The 16,359-nt window shown below is 36.3% G+C and overlaps 2 protein-coding genes across 2 annotated transcripts; one reads left to right on the top strand and one right to left on the bottom strand.

Annotated features, from left to right (window-relative positions):
* Positions 1–306: 306 nt before the first annotated feature.
* Positions 307–1,940, bottom strand: LOC116806411. Its single transcript, XM_032742671.2, has 2 exons — positions 616–1,940; positions 307–556 (listed from the first exon to the last, which is right to left on the bottom strand). Exons 1-2 carry the CDS (start codon positions 1,904–1,906, stop codon positions 315–317), a joined length of 1,533 nt encoding a protein of 510 aa, XP_032598562.2. The 5' UTR covers positions 1,907–1,940; the 3' UTR covers positions 307–314.
* A 3,326-nt stretch (positions 1,941–5,266) lies between these two features.
* Positions 5,267–6,258, top strand: LOC6562126. The gene has a single exon (XM_001987915.3). The coding sequence runs from the start codon at positions 5,292–5,294 to the stop codon at positions 6,063–6,065; it is 774 nt and encodes a 257-aa protein (XP_001987951.1). The 5' UTR covers positions 5,267–5,291; the 3' UTR covers positions 6,066–6,258.
* The last annotated feature ends 10,101 nt before the right edge of the window (positions 6,259–16,359 follow it).

The following is a 16,359-nucleotide window of genomic DNA, read 5'->3' as shown; positions in this document are numbered from 1 at the left end:
TTTTGTTCTTTTCTTTTCAATAGAATCCCTGCAAGGGAATACTTAATGAACTGGCAAGCTGAATGCTTTTGAATACGCAACTATATTTGGTATAATCCAAATGGTATTGGAAATTGGTACAGCTACAATTGTAATTTAAAGTAAGAAAGACATGAATTAAAATTTTTTCTTTATTGTTATGTTAAATATTTTTTTAATTTATTGCTTTAAAAAAATTAATACACATAAAAGAAACCTTATATACATTATTATAGCTAACTGCGTATTTGTTAATTTACTCAAAACAATTTCATTTTTGAACAAGGATATATTATTTATAAGAACAAATATTTATGACAAAAACTGTTTAATCTCCGAAAGACCCATCGCCAAAAGTAAGGATCTGCTTCGCCAATGCCACACAATGCAATAAAAATGAAAATCAGTATAAAATAGAATATATCTTTTTGATGGACTTTATTGTGCGGATCTATAGGCACACAGAGTTTGGGCTTGGAGAAAATCTGACCAGTTTTACGCGACAGATATTCAATTCTCATAATGTTAGTGTTCTGATCTGAAAGCAGAGATAATTTATCCAACAAATAAAGATATTAAAACATAAATATTAACTACCTTTTTCAAATGGATTGTTAGTTGTTCTCAATGCCATCAACTGTTGCTGTATTGCCAAATTTATATATATCCGACAGAATTGTTTCAATCTTTTAGATTGCCTGATCTGATTCACCTGCGCCACATTAATCTTGGCCAGTGAAAAGGGTTGGACAATCGCTTTGGTTTTATTTTTAGTGTCCTCGACTATATTTTCCATTGGCTTCACAGTTTTCCTATCCACTTTTTGGGCCAGAGTCAAACACTTCATCTCTTCTTCTCTCGTGAGTTTCGATATTTCATTCATATTTTTCTTTAGCTCTTCAATCTCTTTAACTTCTGGGTAATTATTATGCCGTTTTGAAGCCATTTGATTTTTACTTGTTATTGGATTCTTTTTAGTCATTTTATTATTATTAACTTGGAACTTATTGCGCTGCATTGTATTAAATTTCCTAAATTCTATTCTTTTAGAAAGCCGCATATTAGTGGTAGTTATTTTTTTAATCTGTTCAATCTTCACATTTGTCTTCCTTAAGATCTCAACTTTAGCTTCGGGCCTATGCTCACTTACAAACATTGACTGAGATTTGGCTTCCAATATTATCTTATCGCCAGCTTCAGTCTCAGTTTGCATTGATGGCTTAGATAGTTTTTGCTGCTCCACAACGAATTCTTTGTTGTGATGAGTCTCCATTATATTCTCATTTACTTTTGTTGGTGAAATAGGCTGTTTCATGACTGTTGACAAAAGTTTCTTGTTATTATTGATCTCCTTTTTTGGTCTATTGCTAGCATGCACAGCCTGTTTTGAAGTCTTTTTTTCTCTATTCATTGATGTCCTGACTCTCTCATTGATCTTAGTTACTTTGTCTGCTCGGCGTGTTGGGGTTTTACGGTGCGATTCTATCATTTCTTTCAGCTCCCAACTGCCAATCATCTCAACATGTACATCACTCAGCAAGTTTTTCAATTGTAAATTTTTCTTTGCATTAAATTTATTATTATTCTCAGCATTGATTACTCTCTTGCAGGAAGATTCCACTTCCTGCTCTACCAAACATTCTGATGATACTTTTTCACTACTTGACTCATGTCCGCCTTTTGTTTTTCTCCGGTTGATTATGGATTGCATTCTCTCCACATTCTGATACTCCCTGTGTATGATGCGTCCGCCTATGGCCAAGAGCGAGTTCTTTCTGGCCAGCCCATAATTCTCTATTCTGCAATTGGGATGGGTATTTGGAGCAGCCCGACGCTGATTTCTTTTCATTTCCTTATTAACTGTGCACTTTTGTATTGAGCAAATCATTTTAATAAATATATAAATCTATCGTTTGACTTTCAGATATATAGCTTTCTTGGTTTCAATTACCTTTGCTTCAAAAAAAAAAACATAAAATAAAGTACATTCTCGACTCCAAAAGAAAAGGTAACAAGACTAAACAGAGTGGCAAAAGTATTAAGTCAAGAAAATACAATTTTGATTGAGTGGGTTCATCCTAGAAAAAATAAATTTGACTCAAGATTTCCAATCATTTTTACAGGCGCCAATTACTTATCAGAAAATGCGTTGGCTTTTCAGATATTTTGCTTATATTGTTGTCTATGTTGCTTATCAGATAAAACTTTGGTCAAAGTGAACATTGCTCGGAATATCTTTAACGGGAGCAGACGTAAAGAAGTATTATGTATTATGTATACCTGAAAAGCATAAAGTGTCCGTTAAGATTCTTAGGAAACTATACTAATCCATTTTCTCCGCACAGCCAAAGAGCGTAAACCTCTTCGCTGTTTTTTGTTTGGAAACTCTTAAATTCTGATTGAATCTTTAAGTTATGTGCATGGATAATTCGTTTGGACACACCACTTCGGCATTTTGTTGACGGTTTAATGCCACCGCCGCCATTGTTGTTGCTGTTGTTATTGTTATTCTTATTGCCACTATAGAAAGCCACGGGAGCCACACCTCCCTCGCTACGCGTAATTTGTGCTCCACTTCAGAACGTAAAACTTTCAAAAAGTCATCAAAAGTTTATGTGTTGCCCAGGACCACCTAAGTCGAGACATGATTCCTTCCGGCCTTTACGTTGCTTTCTTGCATATGTTTTTCTTCTTTTACAAAATTATTTTTTGTGTTATTTTTATTTTTTATTTTTGGTCGAAATTTTAGGGTGCTTGCAATTGGCGAAAGTTTTTCGTTTTAAAGTCTGCACGAGTTCATTTAAGTGAGCATAATTTTATGAGAAGCGACTTTAAAGTTCAACGTTCTTAGCTGTGTGCCTTTATAGTGCGGACTAATTAGCCGGCACCAAAAGGAAAATGCACTAAAAATAAACTGATTCGATGCTATCGAGCTGCGCTTTACAACCCGAGAATCAACCCCGTACCCCAAACACACTTCTTACCTACTCAGTCCCACTGGTCAGCTGCGCTTTGTATTTCTGCTTCGTTTGCGCCGCGTTGTAATTGCAAAAGTTTATCTTTATCTGGGCCATGGCCAGCTCAGCAGTGCCGGCAAATGGTCACATTAAAGTAATTACATTCACTGCCCCAACAAAGCTGCCGCTGCCACTTCCACTGCTGCTGCTACCCCAGAGGCAAGTTGCTCCTTCAAGTATTCGCGGGGCTCTCGTGTCGCCTTTACGTTAATTTGTTGCTCCAGAGTAGAGAGAGAGGGAGAGAGACCGGGGCAGGGATTCTCCCTGTGTGTGTTAGATTTCTTAGCTCTAAAAGAAATTTGAGAGATTAGCTGACAAAAGCTGTACAAAGTAGAAGGTTGAGTTTACGGAATGCGTGCTAATTTTAGAAGGTTTCCGCTTTGTGTTGCATGCAACGACATATTTATATAAATTCTAAAAAAGAACCTTACCTTACCTTATATTTTCTTATCCGCACTTTTTTTCAATCCACATCTGCCAATATAAATTCACAGAAATAATCAAATTGTGGTTCGCTTTTTCACATTCCCTCTCATTAAATATCACAAATGATATATGCTGCGTTCACCTTTCTAGCTTCATCCAAAACATCATAAATAGTAATAAAATTAGAATCATTACGATGAATACATGAAGAGGTGTTTTACAGTTGTTGAGTTTCAAAATCAACTTCTGGTTTAGTTAACGCCATATAAACTATATAACTGACGAGCAATAAAATCGAATATGGAATGAATGGCAATATGCGATATGCGAGTCTTGACAAATTCGTCGACCTTTGGCTTCCCACGTAGGTAGAATAGAACCGAACAGTTGCGCGAATTTTGTCCGATAAGCCGGGATGTCCTACGGAGCTGGTGGCATGCAAAAATCGGTTGTCGTCTACGGAACCAAGCAAACATTTTGTTTGTGCAAAAATTTTGTGTGATTTCCCCACGGAAATTGATGATGGTGTTTGCTGAGTCGCAAACGTGTTGGAGGAGTTAACCGAAAGCAGCCAAGAGACTAAAAAGAACGAGAGAGAATAGGTTGGAGAGAGAGAGAGAGAGAGAGAGAGAGGTAGCCCACCTACAGTGAATTTGTCATTTCCAGTCTAAACGTGTGGACAAACAGAGCTACATGAGTGGTGGTGGTGGTGATGTAGTGGAGCAGAGTGGAACTGGAGTCTGGGCTGACTAGTGGCATTTGTTCGATGCTTCGTTTGTTTGCACGGATGTCAGCAGCCATAACAACGAGCAGTGAGGGGGGGCTGGAGGAGGTATCGAACTGGGACGCGCAGTGCGTGTCGCTTTAACAAACCGGAAGTTACATGCGAAATGTAATGAAAAACGACAGAACGGAAGTAGCAGTGGGGCACCCTGTAACCAGTAACCAGTAACCAGCAACCAGCAACCAGCAATCCAGAGCACAGTGCTCCGAGCACATAACATGGCCGTGGGCAGTTTTATGCATATCCTTCGGGATATTGGAGCTGCCGTCGAGGAGAGGTGAGGGGGTGGCTTGGGATTGGGATTGAAATTGGTCCTCCAACGACTACTCGCTGTGTGTGAGTTAACGTTGCCTGGTATTTATAGACAATTGGTTCGTGATTGTTGACAACGCACAGCGTCGCATGGAATGCCATGAACATCAGCCCTGGCTATTCGACCATTCCACATGTGGCCACCCCTCGTGCAGCAACAGCAGCAACAGCAACAGCAGCAGCAGCAGCACTGTGCGTAGGCAATTTTTGCATGCCTCATAAAAATGCTGCGAAATATGTTCGGGGCTGCATGAGTTTTTGGCCATGGCAGGCAGGAAATAGTGGCGCTGTTCTCTGTTTTTCGGCATTGATTTAGCGCCTGCGGCCAGAGCAAATATGCCAAATTCCTTTTGACGTTCTTTGCAAAAGCCAATAAAATAAATAAATAAATAAAAATATCCATATATAGAACATTTTGCTTTTCATTTTAATATTGTGTGTTTTTGTAGCATTTTAACTGTGGTGCCATAATAATTGCAAATACGATCAACTCGGAAAAAAACAACAAAAGTTGATCAAAATATTTTTAAATTTGTCGCATTTTTTTTTCAATGTGCACCTTTTTATATGAAGATTACTTGTATTTAAAAGATCATTCATATTTTAAGGACTACACAGCTACTGATACAGTTTGCTTTTAATCAAATATCATTTTAAAACATTTTCGTAACATTTTCTTAAAGTAAATTTCTTGAGAATAATATATTCAAAATTCTCTGTTCTTTTGGGGAAAAATGCTTACGAATACAACGCAGAAGTCCAGTAAAACATCGATTAAGGAGAATGCTATTCAGCCTAGTGATAACAATGAGGAGCCCAAACGAATCGAATCGCTTGTTAAGATCAGTAGCTCTTCAAAACAATCAAGTAGTACCTCACCATGCCAAAACAATTCGGAAGTGACAGAAGTGGAACGCATTGTGAAGAAGACGCTGCAACAGCTGCAAGGAGTCTGTCAATTTGAGGATTTGGAATCACTGGCTAACATATTGGTGCCGAAGGTACTCTTCAGCATGCACAGCTTTGAAAGGTTAAGTGAGGAGGTGAAAGCCATGAAGCAGTCATTCGACTGCTATGTGCATCACACCAAGGTGCTGGGCGAGGATATTGCTGAAATCTTTTTGGATCTGCACAATATCTACTCGAAGCTGGACAAGTTGGATAAACAGCACATGCAACAACAACGCGATACAACATTTACCAAGCGGGTGCGTGCAGCTCAGGAATTTCTTAGGTCTACCAGGCACTATATCGTGAATGACAATGGAACAACCAATTCGCTGACAACTGCGAACCAAACGCCAGATACTGAGCTAGAAGGAGATGGAGAATGCAAGGTACTCTCACATAGTGAGACAAAAAGCGCCGAGAGAAAAGCATTTCTCGCCAATATGGTAGTGGCAAAAAAATCGGATTTCTCGCTCAAGCTCAATCGCAACAAGAACTTTTATTCAGAGGCAGAAAGATTATTAAATATCGAAAATAGCGACAAGGAAGACAAAAATTGACGAATCTTATGCATACCACTTTGAATTTGGTAAGAGAACGCGAGCAACAAAGAGAGATGGAGAAATGGAGAAAGGGAGAGATGGTGCCTCTGTTTCTCGAGAGCTGTGCGCACAACACAAAAGTGCAAATTGCTGTGGTAAACCACTTGAAAAAAATACAAATAAAACCACAAAAAAATACTTGACTGTAAAATGCTGTGATTTTTACCTGAAATGTGTCTGTAGCTCAACAACTGTCTCTTAAGTGTCTATATATATGTGTGTGTGTGTGTTTGTGTGTGTGTATTTGTCAATTTGCATACGAAACGTTGCCAAAGTGGCTACTCAGTTGGTTTCCACTTGAATTTTGGGGTTCTTCCATGCCATTAGCCACTTCTGTCGCTTTTCGAGCTTGAAGCGATTCATTCAATTCGAGTAGAGCATTTTTAAAGCTTGGAAAAACTTTCGGGATTGTGATGCACACTGCTAATCGTAATCACATTCACATATCCCAATCCAATGCTGAGCCTATTCCGCAATGGGTTCAGCTTGCCGGCAGAAATAATTGGCTGTGTTTTGGCAAAATGGCAAAATGGCAAAAGAAATCAACAGCAATTTAGATGGCTCGGCAAAATGCAAAATGCATCAGCTTTTGCATTGTCTATGCATCAGCGAGGGTATCTTCGAAAGATAGTAACGAAAATTCAAAGCAAATAAAATGTTAATATGCATTTATTTATTTAATATGTAAATTATTTCAAAAAGAGCTGTAAGCAGGGAATATGTTGTGGACTAATCTATAATTTTCAGTTAAAAATCAGCAAAACCAGCTCTTCATTTTCAAACTCTAAAGAAAAACTCAATAATATTTTTTCCACGACATTATAAATTAAAAGCGGTAAATTATAAAAGTTATTTGATAAATCATTATATTCATTTGTTTATTTAATGTATAAAATTTTTCGAAACAGAGACCAAAGAATAAATTCGTGTAATAGTTTTTTGTCGGACTAACAAAACATTTGCAAACAGAAATCATCAAATCAACACGATATTTGCACTTACAAAATTGGAATGCAAACACACATTTGCAAGTTGTGAAAAATAAATTCGAATACATTTTCAAAGTTAATATATTTTAGTGACATTAAATAATAAAAAAAAATTATAATAATATTATAATGTTTATTAATATCGGTTATTTACAACATAATCATAAATGGCTTTTGTGACCATATTGTTTGGGGGATATTAAGTCATAAACTTAAATTTAAGTGTGGAAATGTTTGTTGTTTCCAGAAACTGTTGGGAGTTTGTCTGCCTTAAATCGAAAACCAAATGCATAAAACCTAATTATCAATGTATTGAACCACCCAGAAGTGCAGCTGTTCCAACTCAATTCCTTTACCACAGGGTGAAATAGAAGGAATGATAGGCAATGCCTTGGGGCTTTTGGCATGATGCCACATTGTGTATTTTGACAGAGGTTAATTCGATTATCGATATCAATAGCAGTAGAAGGCGATAATTGATTTTAGCAAACGCTGCAAACGATTAATTGAACTCCGTTTCTTCGCCCAGAGGCTTGATGGTCCAGTTATGCAATTGACGACCTCAAATCAGACTCACACACACACAAACACACATACATATATTTATTATCAAGCAATTGAAGCCCGCTGCCAATTCTATTGTTGTCTTTTACTGCTGAGCTAGACAAGTGTACTGTTTGTGTGTGTGTGTGTTTTTGCACTCAAAATAATAGCATAGCACATACAATACAAGTACGCCAGGGTCTAGCATAGGTTGGGGATTCTGGGTGGGGTGGGTGGGTCAGCTTGACTGCAGCCTGTAATGGCAGCATTTACTCAATTTTTAGTACATAGTAAACGTATTTCTTTTATGGCCCGAGGTTATTTGTGCACTGCAGACGAGGCTGCGTTCTATATTGTACAGCACTCAGTTTTCTAGTACAGAGTGCCTAGAGTGAGTTCCCCATGCCAGCTCCATTTCGCATTCGCAAACAGAAAGCTACTAGTGTGTCCTGACACAATATAAACGAACTTCGTTTCCTGAGTGGCCATTTTAATGCAAGGCTTTTCATATGCTCGCCCCCTGCCACCCGTTCCCTTCCTTATCCCCGATTCCATGCCGCTGCTTGCCCGCCGGTCAAAAAACCTTAGCAAATACTCGCAACACAAAATATGATAAAGTACTCGTATCACTGCTGCTGTGGCTGCTGCCTTTGCTACTGGTTTGCTTTTAATTGCTTTGAAGTAAACACTGAGAATGCCCCTTGGTACATTCATAAATATAATTGCCAGTTGGGGCAACAGCAATATTTGGTTTGCTTCAAATTTTAAAGACACGCCCCTTCTCCCCCCACGGCCCCATTAGCCATAAGCCTATAAGCACAACTGGCAAAGCGTTCCTTTGTTTATGTTGTGCGTCTGCGTGTGAGTGTGTGCCAAAGGTGTTATTTAATTTAATGCCTCGTTTTGTCAGTTTACATTGTATTTACTGCTACGATTATTGTGGTCGCTATTCTCTAACATTGTTTTCCATTTGACAGTCGAACACCAAAATTTTTTCATTGCTAGTATAGATATTTTATTTACCTTAATTTGTTAGTAAATGGAAAATTACTTTTATTAAATTCATAAATCATTAAAATTTACTTTCGATCAGTTTCAAAATAATGATTAAAGCTCTGTGCGAAATCTCAGTGCATTCATAATTTTGATAAGAAGCCAGACATGAAAAAACTTTTAAAATGCAATATTTTTTTTAATAATCAACGTGATCTAATGAATTAACTTTCTCAATTAATTCGCATTATTATTATTTTGAAATAATTAAAATATTTATAATTAATTACAGATTACGTCAAAAGAAAGGTAAACTTTGGTATGTATATTTGTTTTGGTGTGTTATTCTGCATAAAATGCAAAAGAAATATCTGTAAAGAAAAAAGAAATAATGCGAATAATTTTTTATGTGAAAACAAAACTCTTTTTTATGAAATGGGGAAATTCGTTAGGCAGCTGCATTAGGCCATAAATTTATAACCAAAAAGTAAACAGTAAATAAATGTTTATTGTTATTGTTGCTGCTGTCACAGCTGCCTTAAATAATTATTTAACATTTTACATTGTTTAGTCGCGTTTTTGTGTGTTGCGAGCGGCTTTTGTTTGTTGTAAAGATTTGACTCGATTTGCATTTGTGCAAACGTTTCATGAATGATTCATGAGTATTACCCAAACAGATGCTAACAATGCTTCGATTTCTATGGCGACAACGCCACAAAGACCCGACACTGAAAATATGTCAGATATAACTTCTGTTAAATATTTACGTACATGAGCAAATGGAAATAAATGAGTACAATATATAGATAAAAGAAAAACGATCCAAATGGAAGACAATTTTTGAATGAAATGGCTCAGCTGGCTGTAAGTCATGCTTCGAATACGCAGTCATATATTTTCTACGATGAGCACAAATGCATATGGTGCACTGTCAAATATCAGATTTAAGTTGGGGGTACCAAGACAATTCTTCCCGCTGGGGTTTTAAAATTATTTAATGTTTAATATAAATAGTAAATGGCAAATTAAATAACTAGAATTCTTATTTAAACTAAGGAAACTTGTCTACAATGCACTTATCCAACAGATATGCAACAGGAAAAAATTCGAATAGGAAACTAAAAAATTACTACCTTTTACAAGGCCAATACGATATGTGCAACATCCCAATACATCCCAGCTTGAACAGTTATGCTTAGGGACCTCATTTGGTAACCGCGTTGTAATAGAGCTAATTAAATCAGTGTCAAGTGACTCCAAGAGAGAGAAACATCAAGTGCCATGCTGGATATAAATATATACAACCCGAATCACACGTAATAAGTGCCTGTTTTATATGATATTTAAGGCAATCACATAATCTTTGCAAAAAGCGCAAACTGGTTTGTGCAGTTAGCCTGCGGACATAAGTAAGAGTTTCTGCAAAAACTCTCCATTTGGGATTTCAAATATATATATTAAATTCTCTATAAATATAAAAGCATTGACAAAGTACAACCAGAAGTCAATGTAAGTCTCATTAAGAGTGCAAAATATTGGGAAAATAGACAGCAGCTCGAATTTTTAAATATTCTCAATTAGGTCAAGAAGAGATTTTAATATTCAAAATAAAAAAAAGATTGTTAGCGATTCAACTCTCAAAAAAGACAATAATAGCTTACACATATATTATATTTATATTCAACTATATATGTATATTTTTTTGTTATTTTTTAAAGATTGTATCTTACCTTTTAGCTGATTTACCTTGGGGATAGCTGAAAATTCAGTTGCCAATCGAGCCAGTCAGCGTCAAATGCAAATTTAATGGTCTATGCGAAAGGTAGCCCGGCAAATGCTTTTAACCACATCCGCTGCCATTAGATGAACGACGAACATGGAGCCACAGAAAGCAACAATAGCAACAGCAACAGCAACAGAAATAGTAACAAAAACAGCAACAATGGAAAATGATGCCAGTGGAAATGTGAAAATCAATGCGCATTAGTGGTTGGTGTTATTTCATCTTATTCTCCGCTTGAGACGGCAAGCCGCATCGCTAATAGCATATCAAATAGGGGCTGTCTTGCTCTGCATTCCCTCTCCCTAACCCTAATACTGGGGACGCATTTTGCATTAGCCAAAGGTAGTAAAAACCTCACAGTTCCTCCAAATCACACAGCTCAACCGCAGGGCTCATCAATTTCAATAATATAGCTGAACTACAGTGAAACCTTAATCAATTACACTTCCAGCGAGCTACAGAACTTATTGCCTATGCTAAAATCAAGAAGTCAAAATCAAAGAAAAAATAGCAAATATATATTGAATTTCAAGTTTGTAAATAAGTTGGTATTCTGCAGGTAAATATTTATTAGAAAATGAAATTTAAAGCTTAATAAGAAATGCATTAAATGCAGATAGTATATAAGAGATGCAATCTAATGTAATGCAAATTAAATTAAAATATGTATTTCATTGTGGAAAACAATTACATTTTGAGTGCAGATAATGAATGCATTAAACTAAAACTGAATACAATTATGCGCTTATAAAAATACAATGCAAATTAGATTTTAATTAAAAATGACACTGATTTTTGGGCAATAAATTAAAATGAAAATACAATAGAAAATATTTATGAATTCATGTGCGTCAGCTGGAGTGCACACTGTAATTATATTGCTGTCATCCAATCCACAATGACAACAGGGTCTAAACAAATGCTGACGAGGCGGGCAACTTCTCGTCCAGCTTGGTAATGAAATTGCTTCCGTCTCCACTGCTTCTACTGCTTCTTCTTATTCTTGTGGCATTTCCTGCCGTGTCCTGTCATTCGTGCATGCAATTCACACACACCCGCACACACACACACACACACATACACACAAACTAGACATGCAATGCATTCAAGCGCAAATTAAGCTTGACAAGCAAAAATTAAACTGTGCATTTGTATAGCATGGCTTAGTCTGTATGTGTGTGCGTCTCTCTTTCGCTCTATCTATTTCTTTCTCTTTCCATCTCATTTCTGTATCTTCTGCTTGCTTTTGCAATATATAATTTCCTCATATACAGTTCATTAAACAGAGCCAACCAACTCGCAAGCAACACTTAGCATCGAATTCCTTCCTCTTTGTGTCAAAACGCACGGAATATTTGCAAATCAAAAACATGAAAATACAAAATATAGGTACAAAATACTTGTTGATAAGCTAGCCTCAATTTTAAGTCCTTTCAACAAACCATTATGCCTACGTATTATAAATGTAAGCTGACTTGTTTTTACCTGTTCTTCAGTGTTGAAATTAAAAAAGATTTTATGACAGAAGAATAAACATAAATTTGAAAATTTATTTTTTTGTTAAGCTCAACTAGCACAATCCCTTAGCATGTTTTTCTCGTCACAATTACAATCCGTGAATATAAATTAAAATGTTATGCTTAACAAAATATTTTATTCTTCGTAATATGAAAACTTGAAATTAAATTTCGAACTTAGCAGGGTACTTTATTTTTTTACTTTACTCTGAACTTCTAGTAACAAATCCAACTCAAGAACATAATTTAAGATTCTAGACTTAACAAAATATTGAATTGATAGTAAGATTAAAATTCAAAGATAAAACTCGAGACTATTAGGGGTTTTTCAAGTTCGTGAGAAGAAACTTATGGAAGAAAAATAAATACATAAAAACATATATAACTTGTATTATTAATTGTAATATTATTTGTGTACATTATATTAATTAAAGAATTTAAATTAATAAAAAAAAGTCCAACTTTCCATCAGCAGTTGTTGTTGAAGTGTTTAAAGCTTTAAGGTTACCGATAACACTTATGTTATCAATGTTAAACATTAATAAGAAAAATTAATAATGTAAAATAATAAGAAAAAATCTTAGCGGATTTGGGATATAAGTTGAAATGCCTCAAATTGGGCAAGACATTTTGGGTAAGACATTTCAATAAGCCCCCGCTTTAAGGGTAATTAACTGTTCTAGATCGCGTCAATAGCAATATTAATAATGCTGATGCTTGCGTAATAAACTATATCTAAGCAATTTATTATCGACATGAGGCAACACTTAATGAGTTATAGTTTAGCTGTGATACTGCTTTATTAAATAGGCGGCTTATTGAATTAGAACGCAGATATACATATCAATATATATATATGAGCATGTATATAAACTGTGTGCTATGGAGTCCTGATGTGCAATGTGCTTAAAACAATAGAGAGACATAAATTTGAGCTTGGCAGCGAGAAAAGCAATTCATACTGCCACCATAAATAAAAACCACTGCAACATAATTTTTATGTTTCCCCCTTACCCCTCGCAAAAAGAAAAAACTTGAAGAAGTAAACGTGGAAATAAAATGACAAAGGATAAGCGTTGAGCGCGTCGAAGAACGCTTTTGTTTGTATTGTGCACAACATTGGAAAGGACATAGGCGTCAAAGCACTTAACCGCTAGACACAAAGACAAATCCCCCGCCCTTGACACTTCACTCTGCTAACCAGTATCTGAACTCTGAACCTCAAACCCTCAGTTCAAATCGAATGCCCGACAATGACAGCTATAAAATGTCTGGTCGCCGTTTTTTTTGTTTTTACTTCATTTCTTAGCTGGCTTTAGGCCTGGCCAAATCAAGCACTTTTACAAGCATATAGATTTATTTGGTTTGTTTTTTCATGTATTTTCTCTTTTTTTCTCAATTTGACATTGAAGCGCATTAACTTTGACATTCGCGTGAGTTTTCCTCGCTCCGTGCCACAATGATTATGACTCTTGAGCATTTTTTTTTTCTTTCTTTCTTTTTTCACTCACTTCGCTTAACTTGCTTCTTTCTGGCATGACTTTTGCACTTTGGCCAAGTTGAAGAAATTAATATTAGCAAGTGGCGCAAATACTTTTAGTAAATTGCAATCTCATCACATTCTTATCAGTGCAGCTGTTCAAGTTGGCAAACTAAGTGCCCTGAATGACTCGGTATCTATGTGTGGATATAAATAGCTGACGATTGAATAGCCCTCTCGAAATATTTCACTCTTGATATGTCTAATAATCCCTACACTCGGAAAAGTCCCCTAAGCTAAAAATAAACCTGTAAACTAAAAATATTTCCAGATTGTTTAAATAGGTTCTAAAAACCGGAAAATAAATTAAATTAATTGCGAAGGCATTTATTATGATTCTCTGAAATATTTTACTTAATAAAAGAAAATGTTTCTAACAAGTGGAGAGCTGACCATTATTTAAAAAAATGTTTTCTTATCTCTATATCTAAATGTGTCGACCAAAGTTGCGTTCATGCAGACAGACGGATGGACATTGGACTATATACTACGATACCTTTGGAATCAGAATTTTATGAAACCTTCCATTTTGAAAATATAATTTGTGAGTTACCCTTGGCGCCAAAAGTATTCCGATATTCTAAAATTAAGGCCAATTTTTTTGAGTGAAAGTATTTAATATAATGACGCTTGGATATTAGAATTTCTACAGGAATTTGAGCCTTGTATTTGTTTTGTTTGATATGTCAATTCCTCAGATTTCATGAGAATTCGTAACTTGTGTGTTTTCAATTTAACTGAATATCAGAACCAAGTCAACAAAATCAACCTAGTTCTTCTTGTCATTTGTATACATATGTATATGTTTAGTTGTCTTGCTCATTTCAATGTAATGCATTTTCAAATAATAGCCTTGAGCTGAATACGAAAGGTATTTTCATATTGGAACTCTGGCTTAGCATTGATGCAAATGCCATTCATATCAAATGGATATCTGCTTAAGCTGGCGTTACCAATGTTGAGCCAAACAATCACCCGCATTACACATAGTGTCAGTTGAAGCCGAAACATCTGTGGGTAAACACACAAGACAAATTCTATCTATATGCAATCAGCAAATATGGTCGGATGCCATTTATAATGCAGACACTTTTTGCCACCAAGTGGAAATTATGTCAAAACAAAAGCAACTCAACTCAACTTAACTCAAGACATGTCATTCAGTACACTTCAGTCAGTCAGTCAGTCAGTCATACAGTCAGTCAGTCAGTCAGTCATACAGCCAGCCAGTCATTCAGTCATTTCAATTATAGGCAAGCACAAAACCCTAACTAATATGATATGCACAGAGAGTGAAAGAAAAGGGACTGGTGAGCTGGGGGTGTTATGTGAGGGGGGAGCGGGAAACGTTGAATTGTTGAGATATAGCGCAAAAGACACGAAAGCTACCATTTATCAGTGCCCAAGCAATCTGCACGATTTCTACGCTGCATGCTTTCTTTTTGTACCCAGGACCCATGCAAATATAGGTAAAGAGGGTATATTGATTTGTTCAGAAGTATGCAACTGGCCCCACTTGGGATATATTCCTAATCAGGATCAACCACCGAGTCGATTTAGCCATGTCCGTCTATCAATTTGTATGAACACGCGGAATTCAGTGAGTATAAATATCAGAGATTTTAAATTTTGAATGCCCTCATTGCACGAATATCGATATTTATCGATTTCCTATACCAATAAAAACTATTTGTGTATATCTCTTGCGCCTTTGTTCCATACCCAACTTAACAACCTGATGCAGGATATCTCGTAGTCGAGCGCACTCAGCTACATATTTCATACTTGTTTAATACTTTTTTATTCGTACGTCATTTACAAAATCTTATTGAGGAACTGCTGCACATGGGATTGGTGGGGTTTCACTTTGTGCAATTGCAGTGCAGCATTTTACATATGTCTGGCAGCATTTGTAAAGATTTGATGGGCGTGTGTGTGTCTGTGTGTGTGTGTGTGTGCTGCAAGTTGACTTCATTCAAAAAAGTTAATTCATAAATCGCACAAAGCTCTCAGATACGAAAGACGCACATGATGGCAGTGCTACCCTTAAAAAAGGCCATATGCAAAATGCATTTAGTCTCTAAGATAAAAGCGCGCCTGCAGCGGCTGCACTTGCGAGCAGCGAGTGGAAAAAATACATGTGCTTCAGGGGTGAGAATGGGGATGGAAAGTGGTTAGGCTGGGTGGGGTGGGGCGACCTGTTCAAATAAAAGATTTCTATCAGGTGGCTCTTATGGCGCATGAAAGTACTTAAATGTGTTTGACTTGCTTTTGCCGTTGGTGGTGCCAGGTGGTGCTGTGATGCTGCTATGTGGTGCTGGCTGCTTGTTCAGCCTTGCGACTCATTATGCGAACAAAGCCACTGCAGGCTAACAAGTCACGATTCACGGCTCTGTTTAACTTTTACTCTTCGCCGCACTCGCAACAACGACAAGCGACGTTTTGTTTGCGAATGCGTTTAGCAGATTGGCTCCCTCAGATATGAATACAATGTGAATATCGTGCACTCATACCGTGTGCGTGTCATAAGCCAATTTATGGAGGGTTGCCACAAAAGTTGCGATTGCTTGGGTTTTTTTCTCTTCAGAGAGTTTCGGCTCATTTGCTTCCCTATTAAAATGAGTAATTAATTAGTAATTAAATTGTTAATTATATTTTAAATAAAAAAGGATTTACTTAAAATAGGTTTTATATAATACATACTTGAAATGAGTCTATACTTGAAATAAAAATGAATTTGTTAAAATTATGAATATACAATTCAAATTTTATTTTTAGCATACGTTAAACTGAAAAATCATTTCGTATTCCTTGAACCCATGCAAAATGGGTCGAGTATTTTGCAAAAGTATGTAGCAAGTATCCCCGAACCCATAATGAATACACA

Source organism: Drosophila grimshawi, unplaced genomic scaffold (genome assembly GCF_018153295.1).
Source record: "Drosophila grimshawi isolate 15287-2541.00 unplaced genomic scaffold, ASM1815329v1 contig_1377, whole genome shotgun sequence".
Taxonomy (NCBI): domain Eukaryota; kingdom Metazoa; phylum Arthropoda; class Insecta; order Diptera; family Drosophilidae; genus Drosophila; species Drosophila grimshawi.
Note: the sequence above shows the minus strand (reverse complement) of the source record. Positions and strands in the feature narration are given on the sequence as shown.

Bases quoted from the DNA above. Each gene is read 5' to 3' on its own strand.
- LOC6562126 (XM_001987915.3), top strand. From the start codon at position 5,292: ATGCTTACGAATACAACGCAGAAGTCCAGTAAAACATCGATTAAGGAG.
- LOC116806411 (XM_032742671.2), bottom strand. From the start codon at position 1,906: ATGATTTGCTCAATACAAAAGTGCACAGTTAATAAGGAAATGAAAAGA. The intron at 557-615 runs GTAGTTAATATT...CTCTGCTTTCAG, and splicing joins TAACAATCCATTTGAAAAAG to ATCAGAACACTAACATTATG.